This window comes from Aquila chrysaetos, chromosome 8, assembly GCF_900496995.4.
Source record: "Aquila chrysaetos chrysaetos chromosome 8, bAquChr1.4, whole genome shotgun sequence".
NCBI lineage: Eukaryota > Metazoa > Chordata > Aves > Accipitriformes > Accipitridae > Aquila > Aquila chrysaetos.
This window is the reverse complement of record NC_044011.1, coordinates 14,464,922-14,492,481: the sequence shown is the minus strand read 5'-3', so window position 1 is coordinate 14,492,481 and position 27,560 is coordinate 14,464,922. Positions and strand designations below refer to the sequence as shown.

Sequence of the window (27,560 nt, the reverse complement as noted above, 5' to 3'; positions counted from 1 at the left end):
TTAATATGTATTTACTGTTCTCCCTGTAATTTTTGGATGCGGAAAAAGGACTCAGCTGGTTAAAACTGCTGTGGAAAGTAACTGTGTCTGTTGAACCATGTGTGTGTGCACATGAGCAATCTATCTTACAGAAAGAATTACGAACTGAGGAGAGTGAAGGTACTAAGGTCACACACCAACAAATCCCACATGGAGAAGGATTTTCCTACGTGGATTTCCCAATTAAGAACACAACCAAAACCAAAATCAAACCAAACTGTAATTCTGCTAGTTTACAAGCCAAATCTTTTCAACTGCTCATGGCTAAGCCAATTCTTTAATGCCTATTGTGGATTTCTCCACTTAACCACAGTTCCTGTAATCAAGGCAACAGAACTGCTGTTGCAAACTATCCGTTACCATTTCTGAAATATTTGTACATTATTAGTGGATCCCCCTTTACTACAGATTATAATTTTTTTTTTCAGTTCCTCTTTGTAATTGCCCATCATCATCTTATCTCAGCTACTCTGTTGTCCTTGACCCTCCTCCGCATTTTTGTGCTTCCTCACTCCTTGTGCAGCAAAGGACCCCAAACTGTACACTGAATTCTTAATTGGCTGCAGGAAGAGCTGAACCTGCAACCCTTGATTTATGAAGCTGTTACTCAGCCTCTTGGGAGCTCTGTCTGAGATGCAGTAGATGGAGGCAGCAGATAGATGCAGCGTCCTCATGCATGTAAAGCATCTGCTCTGTCACCGAAGCTTCATTCCCACTCAGAGCTTGCAGTCAGGGCTAAGTTGAAGATACATTACAAGCATCTGCCTTATTACTGCAGGAAGGAAAGTTGAAGAGTTTGAGACTGTCAGCTTCAATAAAGCTGTCAGCATAGCAAATCAAGGATAAAGGGACCAACAAAAAGACCATATAAAAGACAGATAAGCCACCCAAAATTAAAAAATGGTTGTAATCCACATTTTCTCTTGTTGTATTTGAATCTAATCTGTTTTCTCAATCAAATCAAATTAATTACACAGTAGCTATATAAAACTGCAAAAATAAAAGGACAAGGTCAGAGCAGCTAAGTGACCCTGATATACCATTTAGGATATTAATCTTTTAATGTATTATTTTGTAGAATCAGAGAACAGTCTCCAAACACTTTCAAATATTGTCAACATCTGACCTTCAAAAGCACTTTGGCTATTTGCCAAAGCAACACTCTTCCCATTAACAAATCACACTGGCCACACATAACCCAGCATTATTTGCAATCTAATTAACGTGTTTAGAATTGGTTTAGAAACATATTTATATCCCTAGTCATGAATTCTTGATATTTTTCTTTAAAGCTAATCCCACCAGGTCATAAGATCAGATATGTAAGCAAACCTAATTTCTGTTTTCAAAGAGAAATAACTATTTTCTGTTAAAATTATTTAGAAATTCCCAGCATATAACAACACATACGGTTTGTTGTTTGAAAATTAAAAAACCCAATGATTTGAAGTCAGCATACTTTCAGAGAAATCACAGTATTTTTCTTTTGTATTATCTTATCATAGAGTACTTCATAAAATTTATGAGGCAAAACAAAACACCTGCAATTATAAATCTTAAGAACCCTCTGCATGTGCATTTTTCTTCTAAGAACATCTAAAGACGTACCTTAACCTTTTTCCCCAAACCATGACATTATTTCAATTGGGCTGGTATAGAGGGTAGCACAGGATGAGAAGAAAACATTTTGGAGTTCTGATCCCAAAGACGACAATGTAGCTTTGAACAATTCTCCCTGAAACGCCTATTAATTGAGCTCTCAGTGTGCACGTGTTTATGGAATACCAGTGGAAAACAGAAAATCAACTCTGCTAAATATAAACTTGTACTAGATGATATTAAAACTCTGCCAAATATAATTACCATAATCAAAAATGGAAATACATGTATTTATGTCCTTACCACATTTCACATTTGTGTTGATTTCTCTGGAGCCTTGAAGATTTAAGTCAACAGTTCACAAAGTAAATACACAAAGTAAATAAACAAACATTGCCCCCTCCATATTTGTACATTATTAACAATTTTAATTATAAAAGCTTTCAGAAAACAAAGCACTCCTGCCTGCAGATTCAGAACAATGACTCAGAAAAAAAGAACAAAAACCGGTTTCTCTAATGTGACGGAAATGACTGAACAAACCTAATTCTTATGCAAGTAGTCCATAAAAAGAACATTAGATTTCAGTATCAAAAAGCTAGTAAAACAAACAAACAAAAAATCTAATAAAGAGCTTTCATTTTCAAATTATATTAAAAATAAACCATCCACTACAATTAAAATTCAGCCTTTGAAATGCGACTTGAACTCTTTATGCATACCCTGCCCTGGTGACCCTTGCTAAAGGGTGTAAGTCAATATGAAATACTCACAAATGGAGAGAGGATGATGGATTTTCGGCCAAATAACCCTAAGCAAAAGTAATGCTGTTAGCTAGGGACCCTTCTTTTATTTCCTTTGCCAAGTGATGAATTAAGAGAACTTCCTTAGCATATATGATGTTTTACTGTTTGCATTTTTTTAACCTCTGGTTCTTTTCTTCTTATAAATAAAAGCAATACAACCAGTAGGTAACAAAAGGAACTGCTTATTTGCTTTTTATGAGTTGGGAGTTTTAAAACTAGGTAAGATTGCTAACTTGGGGAGGGAAGGGAAAATAAATGGCACAGAAGTTGCAATGTCATCAGTTTCTACTCAGTAGAATGGTATTTTATTTATCAGGAACTGGGCAGTACCTCTACTTTCTGAATGATGACAGATCCTTCCTATCTGTTTTTACGCCTGGATAATTGTCCTGAGCCCGAGAATAATGGATAGCCCTTAACAGTTGTACACTCCATACTTTTAATTTATGAATGTCATTGACAGAGGAAAGAGTTGTGTTAAGCTCTAACATAGAATCATAGAATTGTTTAGGTTGGAAAAGACCTTTTAGATAATCAAGTCCAAGCGTTAACCTCGCACAGCCAAGTCCACCAATAAACCATGTCCCTAAGCACCACATCTACATGTCTTTTAAATACCTCCAGAGATGGTGACACAACCATTTCCCTGGGCAGTCTGTTCCAGTGCTTGAGAACCTTTTCAGTGAAGAAATTTTCCCTAATACCCAATCTAAACCTCCTCTGGCGCAACTTGAGGCCACTTCCTCTCGTCCTATCGCTTGTTACATGGGAGAAGAAACCAGTTCCCACCTGACTACAACCTCCTTTCAGGTAGTTGTAGAGAGCGATAAGGTCTCCCCTCAGCCTCCTCTTCTCCAGGATAAACAACCCCAGTTCCCTCAACCGCTCCTCATAAAACTTGTGCTCCAGACCCTTCACCAGCTTCACTGCCCTTCTTTGGGTACGCAGACAGACATGTTGCAGAAAGAGGGCAGCATACAGGGCATTAAAATACCATGTCAGCTTGTCAGTGAATTCCTGATGCATGTTTAAGTACTAGCAGCTGCCATGGCTCTACAAAAGCCCTGCTACCTTAAAGTTCCTATTACTCTAGTGTTTGGCATCTCCCCATTTCTGATGGTGAGATGGTTCTTGCCCCCAAGAAAGTTTATAAACTGAATAAACAAATCAGGAAGAATGGGATTACATCTGCGCATGGAGGCTGAAATTACTTGTTTAAGGCCACGAAGCTAGTCAAGGATGGAGGTGGTAACAAGATGTATGCCTCCTGACATGCACTACAGTGTCTTAGCCACAAGACAGACCAGGAGTTTTCAATCAGAGAATGTGTGCTACTGGTGACAAGCTATGGACTCAGCAGCTCTGTCTCCTTGTCTTTTACTGGGCAAGAAAGAGGAGAAAGGACAGGTCTCCTCAAGACACCAGGTCCTCAGGAGCCAGCCAGCCCTAGTTGCCAGCCAGCCAGCAGGAACAGATTCACACCACCCTTCCTGCCTCCCCATCATCATCACAGCAAATCCCCCAGGCATATACAGTCCCAACCAAAACACTATCTCACTACGTCTCCCTTCTACTCTGAAAACCCATATGAAGAGAAGAAAGCATGGCTTTCTCAAATAAGCTATGCATGTCCAGCTCTCTGCTCGCTTCTGACCCAGCCAGCTCAGTTATGGTGTGACACTTCATTCAGCACATGACCGACACACACGCGTGCCACTTCACAGCTCTTAGTCTGTGAGAAAACCATTTAATTCCTTTGCCAGTGAGGCACAGACCAGCATCCATCCACCAGCAAAGTTTCCAAAAACTTGAAAAGAACCATGCAAGGCCACACTATCTCTTCATTATTTTCTATCATGTCATCATTATGTTTTAATTGCTTTCCTCACACTGAAATCACTTCACTCGTGGAATCAAACTCTTCTAAATGTACTAAGTAAAATGCCTGGTCTCTCACATGGCATCTGGCCTGATAACAGTGGTAACTCCTGGTCATGAAGAGGAAAGGCAGTCAAATACACAGTTTTGTTGTCCTGCAGGGTAGACTTTTTGAGCAGAAGATGTGTAACTATTAATTACACAAGCTCTAAAAGAAAGGAAAAGACAGACAGAGTTGCTACACTACAGAATGAGAGTCAGAGCCAGCAAAGGAAATTAAAACAAATTGCAAGGGTCTTCAGCCACACAAATTAAAAAGCAGAAGCTAATAAAGTGATGTCACCATAATTTATTAAAGTTGGAATTAAAAAACCAAAATACACAAGACCTGAATGCACTACTCTTTCACTCACAAAGAGTGAATCAGGAATTTCAAAGTCCTGGAACAACAAAAAAAAAACCATAAAGCTTATATCAACATTTTAAATAATTTCCTTTTCCCTTGGTGCCTTGTATCTGAAAAGTATCAAAACCCATATTTAAGTAATGTAAGAGGAGTGGGGGGAAATCTGAGTGATAGAAGCCAAATGGTTTTCAAACATATTTTTAAGAAAAGAATAATTAAAAAAAAATTAAGCTAAGTAAGAAATATAACCTTTGTCTACCAGAGGCAGGCTATGCCAGATACAAACCTTTCTCCACTAATGAAAATGTGACAACATCTCATCAATGTGGTCTTCAGGAAAAAAAACTGCTGCAGCACTACATAGGAATGTGCTAGCAAAGCTAGAAGAAAATTATGATTACATAATTAAGAGAGAGGAGAACAGGCAGCCATGATAGAACTGTGGGACAAGAGAGAGGACCAGCCTGAGGGCTCTTATTTACTCTTTGCTAAACAACCTCAGCAGAAAGACTGAGGAACACTGATGGAGTTTATTGGCGATGCCAAAGTTTGAAAGCATCGCCAGCACGGAGAGGAACTAGGACATCACACACGAAAAAGCTCCTGTGGTGTTTAGGAAGAAATTAAGAGAAACAGAATGAAAGTTATTAGTAAACAGCCATTGCCATTGGAGATTAATGACAAAAATCTGACCTGCAATTTGGGAACTTCATATCTGCAAACATCAGAGAAGAGTCTGGGAGCCTAGCAATATTAAGTCAATCACAGAATGAGTTATGTATGGAAAATGAGGAAAAAAAAAAAAAGGTGACTGATCTGAGGATGAACACCAGCAAGGTAAGAGTGACTTTGCAGAGCAATGTGCATGCAGCTATGTTGAAGAAAGCAAATATTGTAACAGATGCAGAAACTAAAAAAGCAGATAGGCTGTGTTATAGGAATGGCAAGCCTAGCACTAATTATAAAAGATTAGAAAAGCTGTGCTTGTTTAGTTAGACAGTATAAAAATTATCACCTGAGAAAGAGAAGACTAAGCTGGAACACAGTATTACAGAACAAGAGCAAATGAGTTCAAAGTGGCCATAGAAACTCAGCTAGCTTACCAGCAGTAGCAGCAAGAGTTAAAAATCCTAGCTAGTTTCAAACTGGAGCTCAGTCAGTTTATGAAGGAGAGCATCTGATATGCTTGTCAGATAAAGCAGAGAACTCAGCTAAATGGCTGATGATTTATAATCACATGTTCTTTTATTCCTGTAAATTGCCCCTCATCGTTCTGGATATCAACAACAGATTTGGGAATGTACATTTACAAATATGTTTTGTAGCAAGGGAATGCCAAGTGAATTTCTAACACTTTGTAGATTTACTTTTTCCTTAAAGGGAAGAAGGTAAAATCTCACTACAAGACAGTTCATAATTTGGGAGCTTTTCTCTTCAAAATAGTATCACCACTCCTTCCTGGGCAAAACACCACTTTTTTTATTGCAAGTGCAATATTAGTTAGACATAATTCAACAATTCCTGATCAACATCAACTTTCAGTTTTGAGTTTAGCTTTGCATAATTTACGAGCTCCCAAACTAATTCAACTCTGAAATATAGTGACATATGATACCAAGGTCAATGTTAGAATGCTTCCCAACGAAAACATTCAGGACAGCTCTCTTCTACCCAATCTTCCTTCTGAAAAGCTTTATTTTGCAATGTATTCTAAAGATCAGAACTATCAGCAGAAAGTTTCAAGAGATCTGCAGTGAAAACATGGAGTCACTCAGAACTTTCTCAAGGGCTCTGAACACACAAAGATATAAGAAAAGTTTTGATTCTAATTTGGCATAATAATAAATTATTTCAAGACTGTTTTAAGCATTTTCTGCAATAGGAATTCATTTAAATCATTGTAACCTGGCTTTCAGTGGCAGCAATCCATAAGCAAGGGATGCATGATTTGCACCCAGATTATTTGTGACAAGGCAGTAAATCAGGTAAGCTTTCAGGAACTTTGACGTCCTGTCAGTGAAGGAAAATGCGTTGCACGACATCTCGTCTCTGAAGACTTTCCAACTTACTGGTAAGAAAATCTGCTAAGATTTTAAAAGCAAAGGGGAACAGAAGATTTTTTTTCTTTCCACTTTACAACAGGTAAAAAAAAATGGAATTTACTTTTACCTCGGCAAATGTGAAGAAAGAAATAAAAAGGGCACTTGGGATGTGAATAGCATCACCCTTCACAAGTGAATGGCAAAGATTCACAGATCTTCTAGGAGTAACGGTACCTTATTTTGCAGTTGGTGGTACCACTGTGCTTTGTACTATTAAACCATGATTTTAAGAGCCTTGCAGCAATACTGACTAACACAGTTCCCCTTCCTTCCCAACACCCCACTGCCACAGTTGCACGAAGCACAGTTGCTTGAGCAGCTGCACTATGAATGGGATCAGAGAAAACACTGTAAAGTTTTGAACATCCCTTATCTAGTTTGCAGCACACATGTTTCAGAGTACGCCAGTAACACCGACACTGATAATGCTGTCAACCACCTTGTACCATGAAACCTTAGCCTTGCTTTAATACTTAAGCAAGAAAAAACACATTGGTTCAAAGAGCAAAATATTGGAACGTAATCTCATTACAGTTTGTTTCTTGTGAAAATAAGGAGTGAAGAAGTCAGAGATAAAATAACACAAGGTAGAAAGACACTGGACAGAATCCTAAAAATTAAAGCTCTCTGGAAGGTCACCGCATGGAACCCCTTTCTAGTGGTATTGAGCAACAAAAAAAATTTAAAAAGAAATCCTTGAACTCAACATTTAAATGTAATATCATCACCTGTACTACTGGTGCCAAAAGAAGTTTAGCTGAAGTATTTGGGCTTTATTTCCTTTTTTTGGAAAAAGACTACTACTAAGAAAATAGTTTGAAGTGTCTTATGACATTAAAAAGATCTACTGAAGATTATTCACTTAGTGTATTAAACACATACAATTTTCATAAGGTGGTTTATAAATTTGTTATACATCTGCTCTGAGAGCATGTAAAATGGGTACCCTTTGAAATACAACTTTGTATGTACTGATAGTTAGAGCAGCTAGCATCATTAGTTTATTCTAACACGAGTACCAGCACAATAAAGAGTCAATTACTTAGCTTATAAAAGTTTACTGCTTCTACTTGAGTTTATACCATTAAAAATGTGTGACAAAGTCTTTCCAATTACACCAAGTGGATCAACTAAAGAAAGAAACAGAAAGCGAACCTTTCTTAGGAAAGGCACCAACAGCTTGCAATAAGCCTCCTCTTGTCACCTGATACAACACCAGGAAATACGAAGTCACACTCGACCTTGCCTAGCACAGCGTGCTCTCAGCATTGAATGGGACGTGCTTATTAGGAGTAGGAAAGAAAGCAACCGCTAAACACATAGTCCAAGCCTGAAAAACAGACTTCAGAAGGACTTTGGTTTAGGATTCCAAAAACATTCATGCTTCACTTTTTTTTCTGATTTACAACCACCCCTTTTCCTCTGCTGAAATGCCTTCGAGGGATTAAAGAGATGGATGGGGCAATCTGCTGAGTTGCTTATTGCAATAATTTCTGACACACTGACAAATATGACTCAGGAAAGCTCATTCCTCTTCCTCTTTCATCCTTTAAGCCTTCAAAACACCTCTTGGGCAGCCTTCATTCACTGACTAAAAAACCTCATAGTTCATCCTTTCTATTCACCTTAACAAAGTATTAAGAAACAATCTGACTCATGCAGAAAAGGAACTTGGGTGTTTTACAAGGTATTTTGTTGCTTTAAGCCAACACAGGAGGAAGAATGAGCGGCAGAGAGATGTGACGTAAGAAGCCCTGATGATGTTTAAATGATTACCTCTTCCTGAGCCAAGACTCTTCACAGGAAGTGACTAGCTGCATTCTGTGTTGATAAAGTTACCAAAATTTCCCTGTCCTTTTTCTGGTTTACTGATAATCTCCTTTCCCTTCTTAGCAAAGCTGTCGGCATACATGCCCACAGGAGTAAACCAGGATCACAAAACATTTTGACCTCATGGCATGCCTGAAGGGTGCGACAAGTTATGGGTTCTGTAGTCTAGCCCCCTCCATTTCTGGGTGCAGTTCAAGGCACCTCTCTTTAAACAAACCTTTGTCCTTAGCAAGACATTTGAGACATCAGCAACCAGAACAAATTCCATCATCTCATTGATGTTTCTTTGCACCCCTTCCTCTGCTCTCCCCGACAAGAGACATGCTTCCTGAAACCTACGGAACTTCTCACCCTTTGTCTACTTGCAAAATACACCAAGAATTCCGGCCCCCCCCCCCCCCCCGGAAACTATCACAAAAAAGAAAACTGCTGGGTGAGCAGGATGGCAATACTACTGTGATAAAGGCCTATTTTCCTGTGCTTTGCCAGGTGCCTGTCAGTAGGCACTAGCAAGTCTTTCTAGGACAAGGACGTTATGTTTTGTTCTGCATACACGCAGTGCTTATGAGTGGGACACTTAACTGGCATCAGTTACAGTGTGGTTGAACCCATATACTACTTCCCAAATCCTTGAGAAGTGCGTGTGTGTATGTTTAAGAACACCCAAAACTGTTTTGTGAAATCTTTCTTTCCTATACTGCAGCATCTTATGTGGCAAAATATTATCAATAACACTTGCCTCCTTAAATAGTGTAATCTTCGAAGTTAAAATCAAGTGTTTTACATATACACCGTACATTGTGTTCATCCAGACATGGGACTTCTGCTATCAGAGAAACAAATACAACGATTCTTTGTTCACTTAAGGCAATCACTCTAACCTAGACATCCAGAAACCTGGTTAACATTTTTATTTGCAAAAACTGCCATGACACTTCTGAAACAATGAAAATCTTCCTCAAAGCAATGGTGGGAAACAATGGAGGAAAGAAAGATGAGGCACAGAGGTCATTTCAGAAGAGGACTTCCAGAAAATCAAAATACAATACCCTGAACCATGAAATAAAAACACAAGCACAAGGAGAAATTTGTGCAAAACTAATTCTTTACATAACTGGCAAATTTATCCTCAGGGCTGCAAGTTAAAACTTTAGTTGCAATTTACATCAGACATGGCCTTCAGTATTAACCAGCTTCTGTGGATCAGCCACAAGTTTGACGTTCCTACATCAGAGGACAGCGATGAAGAACAAAAGGGGAATTAAAGAGGTTAACACCACAAAACAAAACAAAAAAACCCCAATAAAAGTAACTGCCTAAATACAGATAAAGATATATTGTCCCACTCAGTCACAGCACAGGACTCAGCCTAAACTCCAAGCTCCTTTCCCAGCCACTGCTGAGATGTCAGCTGTCCTTGCTGTTAAACAATAAAGCTGAACCAAAAGCAAGTGATGTAGAATCGGTTAAACAGGCCAGCTTAGGCAACCTTTCATACAAAAGGAAAATGAAATGTCAGAAACAGACTTCAGGCTGCTGCCAGAGGGGCTAAAGAGATGTGTGAGAGACTGCAAAGCTCTGATAGCAGCTGTGAAGATCGGCACGTTCAATGTGCCGCAGTGCAACACTTCCCGGACCATCGGCGCAGCTGCCCCGCATGGCCCAGCTGCCATGCGGCACGCTCACCCTCACCGGTGCAGGGGCTGCCATCCTCAACGGGCCATGCTTGCTCACAGCAACGATGGGGGGAATTTGCAGGGAAACAGGCCTGAAGCAGTAAAAGGCTGAGAACACAAACAAGTGCTAGCCACACAGTGCCAGCCAAGGCATTACACTAAAAGCTCAGTGGCAAAACTTGTACCAAGAGAACTCAAAATTAGAGCAAAAAGACTGAGTTGTCAGTACATAGAAACAAAGCTCAGAGAAGAGGGAAACAACAAGCTGAGCTAAAAGGCTTGGGCTATCTTGGACTTAATGAGGGCCTGTGATTCACTTGGACACCTGAAACTGAAGCAGGGAGTGCCTTCAATTAGTGACAGTTCACAAGAGGACTCAACGGTTAAACTTTGTTTAGATTTTTTTTTTCAAAACCAGACTGTCTACATCATTGTTAACCGACGCTACCCAAAAGGCACAGCACATTGCAATTTCAGGTGCAGAGCAAGCAGAGAAACAGGCAATGCAGGCCAGGGAGAGAAAGTAAGGTTTAAAAATAAATTTAAAAAGAACATTTCGGGAGGATTTTTTTTTGCCTTGGCCATGGCACATGGTCACACAAACAGTGGGATCTACACAACAGATTGGTTTTTCGCTGCTGGCTGTCCCAACTCACCCTCCCTGCACCAGCTCCGGTGTTTTTGTGACTCTGGGCTGAACTGCTTCTGTGTTAAGTCAGCAGAAAACTAAGCCAACAAAAAGTGCAATAGGTTTCTGCTGGGATGTCACGCAAAAACAGTTGAGCACAGGCTGAGAAAGGAGACAGACTTAGCTGCTCTGGCAATGCAGGCTCAGTCTGATTAGCTAGTGCATCCACAGTAGCTTTACTGGCACTTTAAAGCTCCAAATGAGGCTATAATATCATAAATATTAATTTCAGCAAGAACACCATCTTATGTGGTATTATCTCATCCTCCCCTTTTGCACATATAACCTTTTGCCCAGCCACTGTCTGTAAGGGGAAGGAAGGGGATTTTTTTTGTTGTAGTTGTTTTCAGTCAAGACCAACTCTCCAGTTTAGTTTATCATGTAGCTCTATAAACAGGTGTGCTGGCAAGTGAGGAGTTGCACAGGACTGGAAACAAGCAGCTGGAGGAAGAAGGCTGCTTAAGCCAGGACAGAAAATTAAAAATATCTGTATTTGTGAAACTGTGGTGCAAGTTCAGGCTGTGCTATTCTCCTTAGCACTCTTTACACACTTAGCAGGAGGTTCTGCTCTAAAATAACAGTGGCTTAAGTAAAAAATAAAATAATAAATATTTAAAAGCAAAATAATAAATAAATGCAAAAATTATAAAATAAATATAGGAAGTAATAAATAGATAAATATTATATATAATATCTATTCTCATACCATCTCACAGTGAGCTAGCCTATGTACATTAAGATATTTATTCTACTGTACAGGAAATTAATTTAATTGCAGACACTCACAGATTTCTTATGTTCCTGCTTTGGATGCAGCTGCACAAGACTGAGAGCCAATCTCATAGCTCATGGTCCCTAAAATGCCTCTCCCAGCCACGCAGTTCTGCCGCTTACCTTACGCTATTTCCAGCACCTCTTGGACTCTTGCATGAGCTTATGCAACTAACCTACATGGCAAAACACGAACTCCAATCGCTTATACAAGAATCTAATGAGTGCCAGATCCAACGTGAGGAAAGGATGAACTGCACGAGAACAGTGGCAAAAGAGAAAAATGGAGCAGTGAAAATTTTTACTTTTAGCAAGAGTGAGTAACTAAACTTCTTCAGCTAGTTACAGAACTGCAGCATAGCTGTCCTGCACTCCTACTGTCTGAATTAACTACAGGATCAGCTTTCCCCACCGAGTTTCAACGGCCATACAGGGTTCAGGCACACACCACAGCAAGCAGACTGCGGTGGAGTTTCTTGCTAACTGCTTTGCTGTGTAGCTTCACAAGGCACTGGGCTCTCTGCCTGTACGGACGTGACCTCAATGTGGACTGGTGCACACTTTGTAGCTGTCATTTTAGACCTCAGTTGTGTAGGGTAGGATAGGATGGTATTTAATAAACCAGCAAGTGCTACATGTAGTCTCTGCCCATGTGCTCTGACTAGTTACTCTGGTAACTAGTAAACAATGTATTTTTTTAAACCATAAAGCTCATGGTAATTACAATCATTAGAACAACCATTTACACTTACGACTACCTGCAAAGTTTATTTAAGTAGGCCACTCTAGGAACTATTGCTTTTAATAATCTAACAAGGATCCAAAAATCACGCTGAAGTTCTTTGCTCAGCAGAGCAAAGGCAGTCTCATTTTGAAGCCAGTTTCATGGGATTTGTGTTCTGTAGAACAAAATCTGAGCAAGAGCCTTTAGCTGGCAAAACACAAAGGTTTTCCTCTATTGCAGCTACACCGCTCTGTCTCCCAACAGAGAAACTGGAGCCAAAGACGAACAAAGCAAAAAAGAGTGTTAAAGACAAACAGGTGGATAAGACAAAAAAAAAGCATGAAATGCAAGGATATGCTCTCAGTGCCTGAGGGAAGCAGTGAATGGAGGGGAATCCAAATCCAGGGCGATACTTTTTGGGGCTCCAAAACCTGGATCAAGACTCAAGACTGCCTCCAACATACGTCCATTCAGATGATGCAAAACAGACTTCCCATTTGAAAAGACTGCTCACTGCAGAAACAAAGTCACTTCACCCAGCCTATGAAAAATGTTCGCCACCCTAAATGCTTTTGCTCTTCATTCCACAAAGCCATATAGTAACAAACATAGCTTAATGAAATACTGATTCTATTATCATTAAATAAATGTATTCAGAATGCAAAATGTTCTTACTTTGAATAGATGTTTTATTATTAGAGGGAAATGAACAGACCCTTTAGCTGTACAACAGCAACACTGGAGAAAACAACTCTTGTCCTTGACATGATCATGCATTTTAAAAAGGAAACACAAACACACAACACATGCTCAGGCTACCTTGAAAACCTCACATTTCACCACCCTGTGATGCTTTATCTTCCTACACAGGTCAGCATTTCCCTACCTACTCCTACCTAAACATAAGAAGTGAGAGCAGAATACTGAATCAAACTTTCCCCAAGAATGCTCTTGCTAACAAAATATTACATGCAAATGTCCAACAATCTTTGCAAATTATATTGAATCAGAAGGGCAGAGGTTAGCAAAACTGACTCTAGGAGCTAATGTTGTTAATAATACCCTAACAAGGAACTAAAAATCATTGTGTGCACTTTGCTGCTCCTTTTAAAAAAAAGAAAAGAAGGACGAAGAACATTTCTTCTAGGCACAGAATGCTTAGGGAGGTCAGAAACTTACTTCTATATAGATGAACAAGCAAAAATGAGAAAACAGAAAAATCACAGAAACATAGAATCTTTTAGGTTGCAAAAGACCTTTAAGAACATCGAGTCCAACCGTCAACCCAACATCATCATGGCCACTAAACCATGTCCTGAAGTGCCTCGTCTACGCATTTTTTTGAACACCTTCAGGGATGGTGACACCACCTCTTCCCAGGGCAGCCTGTTCCAATGCCTGACAAACCTTTCAGTAAAGAAATTTTTCCTAATATCCAATTTAAACCTCCCCTGGTGCCACTTGAGGCCGTCTCCTCTTGTCCTATCGCTTGTTACTTGGGAGAAGAGACCAACCCCCACCTCACTACAACCCCCTTCAGGTAGTTGTAGAGAGCGATAAGGTCTCCCCTCAGCCTCCTTTTCTCCAGGATAAACAACCCCAGTTCCCTTACCCGCTCCTCATAAGACCTGGGCTCCAGGCCCTTCACCAGCTTTGCTGCCCTTCTCTGGGCAAAAAAAAGAAAGCCCTCAAGATAACGGAATGCACATAAATAGAATTTCTACCTGTTCAACCTTTTTGTTGTTATTCAGAGAATAGCAAAGTGACATATTTCTTTAGGGTTTTTTTTTTCAAAGTCAGTATGATCTACAACAGGTTTCAAGCCTTTATTTTTTATTGGTATTAATTTTTAGTACTTTTTACGATTTCTGTAAGAAGATATCCCTCTATCTTCTTGTTCACTAGTCAACAACTTTGTATAAGAAACGTTTCTATTCTGTATCTGTAAATACATAGGTTTATTTGTATCATAACAAAAAGTATATACATTCTATAACAATGCAAACAACTCCCCCATCCGATTACCAATGAATTTAAATAGAAACAGTACTTTCCAGTAATTTGGTTCTCTATGTAATTTACAGCAATATGTAGGTATGACATAAGGATATACATACACGTTTCTCTGCTAGTTTAAGGGCACTAGCATAAGAAACCTCATGTTTCACATTACTGCACCTCTTGAAGAGCATTGTTCCACAGGTACTCAGTGTTCAACTTTAGGATTAACATAAGGCAACCTGGGTGTTCAGGACACAGAAGAAAATGGCTGCAGCAGCGCAAAGGCATTACTACTGCAAAGTAGCAATGCCCCTTTCATTTTGTTAATTCTAAACACACACAACAATTTTTATAAAAACTAGTTCACCATTCAGCCACAAGTTTATTTTGCCTGCGACCGCAACAGTAAGTTCTACCTGTCTATTGTCGCTTCTGCAGGCTGAATTCTTAATATTAAAAGAGTCTGCCCACCTACATGCTTTCATGGGAACATGAGGGCCTCATGGTGAGGTTTTACAATGCAGCTGGACCAACCTAATGGTTCACTGCCACCAAAATAAGGCAGTCTTACTTTTTTTTCTACCACCTTTCCTCTGCTGTTCCTCTGCACTGGCTCAGGGACACCTGACCCCTGATTTGGCTGGGTGTGCTGAATTGGCAGAGAAATAATTCAGCAGGAAAAGGGAATGGTTTCTGCCTGTTTATCAAGAAAGGTCAGATGAATACTAATACAAGGAACTACAGGACACTTCCTTCAATGCAACCCAGTCATTTAACTGGTTCAGTCATCTTATGGAATCTCAAACGTGGTGACAGAACACTTGAGACAAAGAGCATGGTGAAAGAAGTAGTGCTTTGGGTTTTTTACATGTTCACTTTAAGATTATTTAAGATTATTATTAATATTAGCATAAAATGAAGTATCATTCTTACCTTTCATTGCTATTGTACCCATTCACTTACACCACTGTTTGCTAACTTACCAAAAAAACCATAATACAATAAACAAAATAAATACTTACCTACAAATCCTCTCTCTCCAACTAATTTAAGGGCAATTTTATCTCCCAAAACAGAGGAATTTCCATGTGCAATGTTAGCAAAAGGTCCAGCGTGAACAAATACTGGTGTTCCCTGAATGATAAAAAATATATATCACTAATTTAATGGATAGGTAAGAACACAAGCACAATTCTCTTGCAGACTAATCAAGATCATATATAAATCAAAAGCATATATCATGAGTAAGCACTTAGATAATTCGAGGGGGGTTATGTACATCTCAGGTGCTTGAGACCCCATTCACTGACAGGCTTAGATACCAGAACCTGCTTCATCCATAGAAAGGTAACGGACAGCAGTGCAACCTGTAGGTAACTTACACAACTTCTTGCCCAATCTTGTACTTATGTTCCGTATTTCCACTGCCCTAATGCTGTGGCGTGCTATTCTGGCATATGTACTACAATCAGCACTAAGTGCATTGCTGCAGACGGTCCACAAATAGAGCCCAGCTCCTGCTCTACTCCATCCCTTACTGCTCCCATTTTCCTCACTGACTGTAACTGCCATTCCTGGGCAGGCAAAGTAGCCAGCGGAAGGAATGAGGGGCCAGAGACAATGGTTAAGAAGCTGGAGAGGGAGAAGGGAAGGCACATGGCTGGGGTGCAGTGGGGATGGTGATATACCATGGAAAAAGCATTCACCACTGCTGGCTGAGCGCCTGGGAGCCCCAGGTGAAGAGCCAAATTGCCCTACACTAGACACTGTATAAATACCCAAGGGAAGTAGACTCTGTAGCAGGGAGCAATCTAAAACAGCAAAAGGGATAGGCCAGGAGTTAACAAAGTAATGACATAGAGAAATTTGTCAGATAGAAAGCAAATCTCAGCTTCCCTGTTACTTTTTTTGGCAGGCATCACAAGGAAAGGAGAAATTAGAAAGTTAGCATCTACAGAAAGGGATTGGGATTAGGTGAGATATATTAACTGCTACCTTTTCTTCAAGTCAGAATACACAATCAGACAGAAGGATGTCAATTCAGCTATCTTACGATGAAATATTTAAGCAAACAAATCCCTGTTGTTGTCTTAATGCTTTTAAAAATCCCCAGCTGGTTAAAGAAAAGGTAGGCAGACAATTTCAGATTATCTCCACCAATAGTCTTCACACGTTCTGTATTAGGAGCTACTGCCAACCCTCAAAATTTCAGGCAAGCTACTAGGCAATCTTCATCAATTTTTGACCAGAAATACCAATTAAGGAGGACAGTGTTCCGCAGATCAGCTGCAGGCCACATCCAACAGTCCCCATGAACCACAATTTGGAAACTATTAACCATATAATAAAAACTGGTTGGTGTGTCCCCCTTCCCGCCCCCGCCAGTGTCTTAAGAAAACAACCTACACAGAAAAAAATTTTCATGTTTTCCATAAAACACCAGAACAGTTGGATTACAGTAGTGAAATACTTGCTGCTATAGAAAACAGATTCTTGTGTTTCTGCAACACTGAAAACAAATCTTATAAAATTTATTAACAAGCATCTTATTGTTTCCTCTAGAAGTAATTATACATAAGTAATTATTTCATTCAGAGCAAAGACAAGTAACTTTTTAACCCCTGCACATCAAACTTCAAGTTTGTTCTAAAAAACAGGGGATTTTTTTTTTGGGGGTGGGGGGGGTGTCAGTCAAGAGTGGTAAAAGGAGAATATGTATACATATGGGCAGGGGATATTCTCCAAAAAACGGACAATTAAGCTGTAATCCAAAGACCACTCTGCTTCATACATGTTAGAGAAGAAACAGTGGAACAAGAGCAGACAAAAGTAAATAAACCAGAAATCATGCCCTGTAACAAAAGAAATTATGTAGGTCATTATTATTCATAACATACTGACTTCATAGTGTTTACGTATAATTTTTTTTTTGTTTTCTATCTGCTAATGACCACATACTGCAATATCAATTGGGGTTTTACATATTTATGCAAAAAATTTAACTTGAACTATGTACACCTTCAAAGCTTCTTACAGTATCTAGGCATCAATCTAATGGGAGGTGCTTTGCAAAATAAAAGATTACCTCTGTTCCAAAGAGCTTATAACTTATACAAAATAAAATGCAAACCACTTCCACCAACCTAAGTTTAAGTTTTACATTCTTAAGCTTTACTTTTACTTTAACCCAGTATTTACCCTTCTGGCATTCAAATAGAGACAACTGCAGTTTTCAGCTACCAGATTGAAAGCCACTGGATCTATTCCGATTTATTACTCACTAAGTTTAGTTTTATTTTTCCAAGCCCTTAATTTCTTGTGGCAAGCAACTACAGGGCTGCCTTCGTTAAAGCCCAGCACACACATGGGCAGATGTGATGCACAGAAGCACAAACACAGATGATGGGCAGCCCGTCCCATACTGTGACAGCTATGCAGACGGGGCCAGAAGGGTCTCCCACAACATTCCCTTGCAATTGTGCTTTCAAGAGTTCATCCACATAATACGGATGGGAAGGAAATTTGGATTGTAGAGTCCAACATCCAGAGTATCAGTTGCCAAGAGGCCCCCTGCTACTAACTTGAAATCCAAACACACTACTAAACCACTGGCATGGACAGATGCTCCCCTGGAGCTCTGAAATCCAACAGAAGAAAAGGAGGAGTTATTTAATGGTCTTTTTACAAGGGCAATCCTGGAAGAAAAATAGAGTCTAGGTACTGAAGGGAGTGAACTCCAGCAGGATCTCGGGAGCTTCAGGCACACTCTGGAAGAGGGACAACAATGTCTTCTCAGGCCAGCTTCAGTAACTCTGTGTCAGCCCATCCATCCCACTCGGCACAGTGCCACTTATTTTCGTTACACTCTTAATAAACTATACGGAGAAACAAACAGTGGCACAGGGATGCATTCTGCTGACTGTTTTCAGTACAGGAAATTTTATTATCCAAGTTCTACTAAAAGAAGATAAACCCTGAATGTCAATAAATATCTGAAGTTATCTGTCCACTAGAAAGATGTTTATAATTACCATCCTCCCCTCATCTTTACTGAGTGGCACTTTAAATGTAACAAGAGCAGACCATCCCAGAGCAGCCAGCCTGCAACTACAAAGAGTTGTCCCACAGAGCAGCTGCTCTGTTACGCATGGTATAAATAAATGCTAAACATTAAGGGATCAGTTCACAAGGGAACAAATCTGTCATGACAAACATGGATAAACACTATGAAATCATTACGTACATTCCAAACAAAGTTATCACAATTCTATGGCACTGGATATAAGTTCTACTGAAGCCTACATTTATTGTAGGCGGAGAGCCCCATGTTTCCCATTTTGAGATTTTACTGTCATTCCTGCATATAAAACACTGTCAATTACTAACACCTTGAGGTGGCATTTCTGGTGACATAGTAGCAGGGTTGTGATGGAAATCAACCCACCAAGAAATCTCTTTAAAAACCAGCAAATTAAACCACCCACATTAATTCACATATGAAAAAAAAGCACTGACAGAAGTTGCCAGTTCAGATCCATGCAGGACAGGCATTTGGGCATTTTTGATTTATGAACTTCTAAACCTCTTCTCCAGTGGATGCAGACACCCATACCAAGCTGGTGCAAATCTACCAAGTAGGTCGTTCTTCTCCCCTTTCATATACCCTTAGAAGCAACTCCTCAGACCTCCACAGCTTAACACAATGCCCATCTACAAGCTCTTCGCCAGCTCACAGAGGAGTGCAGCTATCTCTGCAACGGCTACTTTCAGCCACTGCTACCCACAGACACTATCACTTACAAATTATGCCAAATTAACTGTCAGTATCGGCAGAAGTCATCCAGAAGATCTCCTGCTCCCCCTCCTCAGGCAGCCTTTTTGCCATTCCCCATTACCAAAGTGACCTGGAAGACCTGCTTTGGTGAACAGTTTCATCCCTGCTTGCAGGACAGGGCCATGGCACAGTCTGAGCTGCATTTGTGTTCTCTGTAATCATATTATTCTGTTTTTCCACCACCCGTGTACTGTAGGATCGTTGCTGATGTTACTGTTGTCAGTCAAGTCGTGGTACTGTCGCTAAAGGTCTTTACACTTGTATTGAGAATTTGTTCTCCCTGAAGGGATTAGGATTATGTCAGCCAATTACTATTGGTAGCCTCTGTGGAAACTTGAGAGGTGCCTCTTCTTTTGGATGCTACTTATTAGGATTATTTCAAGTGTAATTTAGGCTTCAGTTCTCCTCATTTCTGGTTTTCAAGAAGGAAGACTTGCAATTCACATACTCATCAGAAATATGTCATTCCCTATAGCAGAAGAGACATTATTACATCTGCCATCTCAGGGTACACTAGGATTAGCTTGTCTTCAGACCTGTCATGCTGGAGGGCTCTAAACTCACAGGTGGATCACTGCACTACATTCAAGTGTGCAGGGCAAAATATCTTTCTTGTTCCCCTCCCTTCATTTTTTTTTAAAAACTGAAGCTATTAGAATTAGCACCTCTTAAACCTATTAACATGAATAATTAAAAATAATGAAAGGTATTTATTCACAAAATGGGATATGACACAAGCTTGCGGCTCAAGAACAGCAACAACAGCATGGCCAGTAACAGAGTAGGTCATCGCATCTCTACACAAGAGCAATGATACAGTCCAAGAGGCCCACATCAGCCTAAGCACAGCACTATCTTGGAAAAGAAACAGATAAGCTGGAGATTTCCATTCTTGGATAGGTGGCTCATATTAGCCTGCAAGCCAACAGGTATTCAAAGGGTGACAAAAGTTCATCTCTGAGACTCAAATGGCAGGAGTGAAGCATGAAACAGTCTTCTGAGCTGCATTAGTTTGCCATTTTAAAAATAACTTTGTAAGAAGAATTTTTTGGAAAAATATCTTTGGGTACTGCGGTCAGGGTCCTCCTAACAAGCAATAGTGTTTGATGAAAGTTGGCAGATGTTTCAGCCATAGCATAGATTAGACTAGAAAAGAATACCACATAAAAGGCAAGAAATTTATTGCATAAATATAAAGAAATGCAGTGAAAAAAAAAAAAAAAAAAGCATGCAAGCCCCAGAATCAAATGCCTATCAATCAAAAGAAACGCTTCTGACATTTATAATTGTCTTTTAGAACACTACAACAAAACCACATTATTTTCTAACAGATATGCAAAGTGCAAATAGAGTGACGCAGACTAAACACTCAGAATCAAAGCTACCTTGTCCCTGATGCTTAACGCATACAATGTTATCCACCGTTCTGGCTGTGACATTCTTGATCCTACGTGACCTCCAGTTTCTCCTATTGGATGTTATATTAAATTCTGACACACATATATTCTTCATACAGCCACATGAAAGAACAGATGTTCTTTGCAGGAGAAAATAATTAACATGGGTATAGTAAAATAATGTAGACTTAAATTCTATTTTTCTAATATTCCCTGAGAGTAGGTATTTGTCCCCATTCAAACACAAAAGCAAAAAGGTAGTTATCATTTTGACATGCTGCAGAAAATGAGACATTTTTACCAACTGGGGATTGCACTGGTAACTTTCTACATTCTTCAACTCTTCACCATACCAGGAATTGTTGTGAAATATTCCAGCTATGTAATTTTGATGGTCAAACTTTCAATAATATACATTAATTTTTCTCCAAATGCATTTGTTTCCAAAACTACTTCATTATTTCCCCATTTTTCTTCTTCCCTCTGCCCATGAATATTGCTCATCATTCAGCTTACTATTGAAAAGGCAATACTAGACTGCCCAAACACAAAGTTAAGTTGTACTAATTCTGCTTTCTTTGAGCTGTTGGAAGAAAGCTCACTAGGGTAAGTGTAAAACATTTCTCTCATAGGCCAGCAAAGCTTCATTTAGTCCCTGAAGGCACTATGGCAAGATAGGGTGGCTGGGAGCCATCTTTTGAAAAAGCATAAACAGGCAAAAGGACCCTCCTGTGTTTCTGAATGGCACAAACTATTATAATAATAGAATGGCCTCAGCAAAGCATCTATATTCCACTCAAAATGCTGAGCTGTGGGAATCATCATGGGAACATACATATAAAGGAAATACATAAAAAGGAAACTTCCCTAGAAGAGCAAGACGGGAAACAGAAAGAAGTCTATTACTTGGAAGCCCAACCTGCCTTCCAGCATGCTCAGAAGCAGTTCAATAGTGCACTGCAGCTTGTTTGCAACACTAGGCAAAATTACGACTAAAGCTAGAGTCTCAAAGAAAGGAAAAAAAAAAAAAACACCAAAAAGGTATAAATGCAGTTAGAGTTGATTATTTAACATACACAAATGAACATTTGATAAAATGCCTTTATGGATTTGACCCTGGATTGAACCTTGAAAGTTAAGCGCGGTCACTGGAGAGGAGCACAACAAGCACAATACGGAATCTGAAAGTCAGAGAAGTGCAGGCATCATAAGCCATACTCACCTCTAATGTCTGCATTAGTGTGGGCTTAATCGCATCTTTCATCAAAACTGCCAAAGCACCTGTTACTCCCTAAAAAACAAGAGTCCACATTTTAAGGAAGCCAATTCTAAGGTACAACACTTCTGAGTTAAACTTAAGCTTACTGTTAAAACTGGGAAAAAACATTACACTTCAAAGGAGAAAAAGAAGGTGTGCTCATAAACCATAATGGATAAGCAGTGTTATAGTGTTGCGTAATGAATTTATTTAGATGTTACCTCAAGACTTCTAACATACTGTATTTACAGCACGTGCCAGAAATAGTAACGATTTTGCTCTGAATACACGTAAAAGGCAGTAGGTAAATATTCTTCCTATTTCATGAAGAGACCAGAAACATAGTTATTAAGTGATCAGCATGAGGACGTTCATGGGAACAAAAGACAAAGCGGATGCAAAGGCCACTGAGACCTGAGAAAGCAAGAAAGCAGTAACTTGCTAAAACTGCCTAAAGAAATGACAGATGTATTTCTTTCATGACAGAATCAATAGCATGAATCAATAGCTAGCAACAACCAGAAAAGATATTTCTCAAGACTTGTACAAATATATATGTAATAGACACAGGATGAAAGCAGACACAGAATTGAATAGGGATAGATTATGAATACATCATGAGATTAAAAGTTAAAGGTGCCTTACTATCATGATGAGAGGACAAAAGGAGCTGTGTGAATTGCTGCATTTTAGTTGTACGAAATCTTACTCCTCCCTAAAAATTTTGCTGGATAGTAAGTATAAACTTCATGCTGACTGAATTTAAAATAAGAGAAAGTTGTGACATCCCTCTACGCTAAAATCCAATGCCCGTTTTAGAAAAAACTGGCTATTGAGTGTGCACAGCACTATTAAACTATATGCAAAGTGATATCTAGAAACCACAAGCATCTATTTCAATTTATTCCTATATTACTTCAATTTTGAGAAGAAAATGTGTTTTGTTTTGAAAGAACTAGATAATGGATAGAAAAAAATGCAGCAGTGTTATAATTAGTGGCTCATTTGATCGTTTGAATCATCAAACTGTGTGAAAATTGGAATGACAGACAGATGAGAGACATAAAAGTATGTGGTCATTACATAAGTACAGTATTTTATACAAATTCCAGTTTCCCCTTTCTGAACATAACATCTGAACATAGACTTCAGAGGAAAATGAAGCAGAATATTTGCCCTTGGATAAAAATGGATTGAAACCAAGATAGTAAAACTGGCTTCTACTAAAGCATAGCAAGTGTTTCCTTGGAGGAGAGTGAAGAAGGAGGAGGGAAAGATGTTTCTTCTCCTCTTTGCATTTTGTAAGCCTCCACTATCTACAAACCCCAATAGACCCGCAAAGACATAATAAGAAAAACTGGTAGCAAAACAATATAGTTTTCCCTCTTCTGAATTAGTAAAGAATAAATTTTAATTCATAAATCTTAATATGTTAATTTTAGAAGTTAGGACCAAAATGCAAGGAAACATGAGTGTGCCAGCTCTCTGTCAGAATGGCTGAGGCTCCATCACTTCCATAGAAGCAGCCTGGTGCTATGTCGTACCTATACCCAACTACTCTCATTTGATTCCAAAGCTGACAGCCTAAATACAAGGAAAAGGAAAATATGTTAAAAAGAAAAATGAAATTATTACTGCTTTTCACTTCCACAGGCTCCTTTATAGCTACAGATTGGTTTAATTGGTAAGATTATAAACTACTTATTTCAGATAAAGAACTTAAAAATGCAGAACAAATATCAACAAACAGTATTTCATAAAGGTTCATTTAACCAGCATCCCATAAAATTTACTGCTTTTAGAATAAAATGTAACTTCAATATTTTATCCATAAATGAGTTTTCTTTTTAGGACCATGTAAAAATAACTGCCACTGTTACTGCCTTTGATTTCTTGTATTTTAGTAATTTGTAAAAGTCTTTCTGAAGTGGGTCTATTTCTTAGGATATTAAATTTTAAATCTGTTCAATATAACAATTTGCTTTATAAAACTGATTTGATTCACTTCCAAATCTGAAGCACTTGCAAAATAACATGGTAAATACCCAGTCCCAGCTCTAACAATTTAAAATGAAATGGAACAAATGTCAATCCTAGCAATTTCTTCATTAAACCCCAGTTTTTAATCCTACTGATTTATCAAAGCAAATATATTCTTCTTCCCGTTGATCATAGCACAGAATTTGAATTAATTAAAAAAACACCAAACAACAGAGTTTGCAATATAGTTATTGAATAGATCTATAAGCCTGTTTTTTTCCTGCTGTTTGATCAATTCAGCAGCCAGCTAGGACAGAATTTCTCAGACCAGATGCACGGTTCTCCCCCTTTCCACCCCCAGCTGAAGGAAATTATGCTCATCACTAGCTGCTAGCAACACAAAACTATAAAAGCTAGTTAAGTTGTTCATCTTCTGTCTCACAGAAAGCAGAACCATGTACACACACTAGTTAGGAGGCAATAGATAACAGAAATATCTGAAGGAAAGGTTGGTTAATTTTACATTTTCTTCCTGTATCTCAGTTTTTCCGTCATCATATAGTAGAAGCTATTCATCATTACACTAAAAGAGAAACAGATGCTGATAATTTCCAGTGCATGAACACCGAGATAGTTTATAGTCTTACCACGTAAGAGGCAATTGTAATAGCTATTCAACTTTCTGGAGAAAAAAAGCAAAATTGAAAACTTTACATAAGATCTTCCAACTGGTCAATGGCAAGGTTAACTACCTGAGCAGCCACGAATCAGCCAAAACACTCTTCTTGGGAAACCTGCCCAAGGACTGACAAGGGTTAACTCATGCCAGCTGTAGCTATCTGGTTAGGGGTTTCTGTTGTCTACTTCATGCTGGATGAAACCACCAACTCATTCAAAACAAGCACACAAACAGCTATTTGCTGATCCAAGCCATGCTGATTGGAAAGAAGGCTTTGGGGGAGAAGAGGAAAATAAAATAAAATCAGGACACCTTTTTCTCCCCTCCCTCTCCTAGACAATAATTGCTCAAATCCTGTCTCCTTTGCTTTCTGATAGTTCTTCACCAATCTGATAAAAATAGTGAAGCAAAAAATATTTCCTACGCATTTTAACTTTTTGGGAAACTTCATCTATATTAGATATGCATTCTGGATGCAACAACTCATTGTATCTAAAGCTGAAAGCAAAGAAAAAAAGATGCAAAGACTCCAGGCACACATCGTGTCTATCTGCCTTCCATGGTTCTCAAACAGGTTTGGTGTCAACAACAGTCCTCAGAAGCTAAACAACCAATAAAGATTTCATATCTACCTGACATGACCCTGTCAGAATAAAGTTTTCACTCCTTCAACTCCCCAGTCCTCCAAGCAGCTAGCAAACAATTCCCACAGCTCACTCAAAGTCCTGGATCTGATTCTCAAAGCTATTTAAGGAATCAGGCTCCCATTTCCAATTCAGAGAAGGTAGATACATTTTTTTTAAAAAAATTAGAGGCTTAGACACTTACACACCAATTAAGCATCAGAGCACTCAAGGATCATTAGCTTTCCACTAACTCACTGTCAGAAGAAAGAAGTGGGACTCCAAATCAAATGTATATGGACACTCAACTCTCCTGGGTTCCCTCCTGGAACTGATCCCAAGTACTTCTGAAAATAACAACCCTTCCATGAATCCACCATCCGTCAGGGCAGGTATGCTCCCCAGGACAGCAAAGATCATAGAGCACAAAATAAACTACACACGTGACACAGGAAAGGCAAACTTAGATGAAAAACCAAAATACTTTCAAAGCAACTTCCAGTGGAGCAGTCTCTGAAGTTTATCAAGAGTGGAAATGAAAGCCAGCATTAGATGACAAGGAAGGTGATTGAGAGTAACTACTGTGAAATGAATAAAGGTTATACAGACTGAAGGGCAGAGAAAAACCCATTTCTTTATAAGAAAAATAATGAAGTACTCGTAACTTCCCTTCATTTGAAACTATAACCTCTAACAAAATGATAACATTTTTCTGCAGTATCAGTTCTGTAAAAAACTAAACCATAAGCTGAGAAGGACTGCAACTACTTGTGCTTAAAGTGAAGTACGTACACAATGTTTCTGAGGAACCAGAGAACAAAATATATTCAGCTGACAGATCATTTATAAAAGTAAATATGAAGCTATTTTTTTTGGTCCTGGAATTATTGAAATCTAACAGTATGGCACAGAAAGTAAGCTGAGAAGAAGTCTTATTTAAAAAAATAGTGACATATTTATTTAATATTTTTCATAGCTGCTGAAATACTGATCTAGGGCATACATACCCATTTAATTTCACATAAAGATATGGCATGTGTCCATCAAAATTCTACTACACTGTAAAAGCCAAAAAGCAATTCGGTCTTCAAAATACTCTACAATGAGCACCACATTTTGGCAAAGACTTCTGTACGTTCCATTACAGAGGACAGATATTTAATCCATTACTCTTGTGGAAGGAGTCTTCTCAATTCATGAAATATTCAATTTATCTTTTTTCCATTACTCCTAGCTTGCCTCTGCATCTGGTTTATATCTGCCAATGTGTATTTTAGGTTTTACTATTGTATTATTATAAATATATTGTGTATAAAGTAAAAATTAAGAGCAATTGTGTTTTTGTGAAGTGTATTGTGTGTACATCTGGAAACAAATCACAGAGAAGGGTTTAGTGGTTTTGGTTCACATAGATTCCAATGAACTAAAGACTACTGTCAAACATTTAAACTTGCATAAATTCAATCTGGGTAGCATATATAAAACATGAACCCCAGAATTTTTATAAGTGACAGGTAGGACTGATCACCACCCATTATTCAGGTTCTTCATGGTACTTCCCATGATAAAGCTGCCTTTAAAATTTGTTAAAACTGTATGTTCTTTGGGCTAAAATGTTCCCTGTCAAGGGGCTATGATAGATTCAAGCTTTTAAACTTGATTTTGTTTTATGAATCCTTAGGTCAAAATGATTGAACTGTTCTTGGATTGAGAGCATGTGAAAACCATGTATATTGCTTTTCCTACATTCGTGTTGAGACCTTTCCTTTCTGAGCTATAAAGCTTAACCTCCTCTCTGACCCCGACTCAAAAGAAGGATGAACATTCAGGAGGAGAATGGCTTCACATCAAACCTCTTACCACATCTGAAAATTTGCTCAAGATATAAACCTTGGGAAAACAAAAATTACAGTTCACAGATACTCATTATGGAATGCTTAGCCTTGCCCCATCCTGCCCAGGAAGCTTTAGCTGCAATGTAGGGTGTTCTTACAGCCTAGGGTATAACAACTACATCTACAGTCTGCACCAGCTCTGGGTCTGGACACCTGGACTACTAGCAAAGATCTCTTCTCCTGGATCCTACAGGAACCCTCTTCTAACACGTACAAGGAAGAGATACAAAAGAAGAGGGGCCAAAAGCTGGGCTTGCAGAAGAATACTAACAATATAGGCAGCACAAGCAGCAGGAGGAAGAGTAGATACTGCATTTAAAGTCTAGAAACAGTAGGTTTAGTTGCAAGCTGTTCAAACAGACTGACCACCTGTG

At 38.9% G+C, this 27,560-nt stretch overlaps 1 protein-coding gene across 2 annotated transcripts in view; it reads right to left on the bottom strand.

Moving 5' to 3' along the window:
- MTHFD1L (methylenetetrahydrofolate dehydrogenase (NADP+ dependent) 1 like) overlaps positions 1-27,560 on the bottom strand; it is a 160,939-nt gene that overhangs the window by 78,814 nt on the left and 54,565 nt on the right. The window contains exons 19-20 of one of the 2 annotated variants that reach the window (XM_030023221.1): positions 21,974-22,042; positions 15,543-15,654 (exon numbers count right to left, since the gene is read on the bottom strand). In XM_030023221.1, coding sequence (XP_029879081.1) covers positions 15,543-15,654; positions 21,974-22,042 — 181 coding nt within the window. Of the gene's footprint in view, positions 1-1,647; positions 1,686-15,542; positions 15,655-21,973; positions 22,043-27,560 lie in introns of those variants that run through there. The other variant, XM_030023222.1, reaches the window with a different exon arrangement.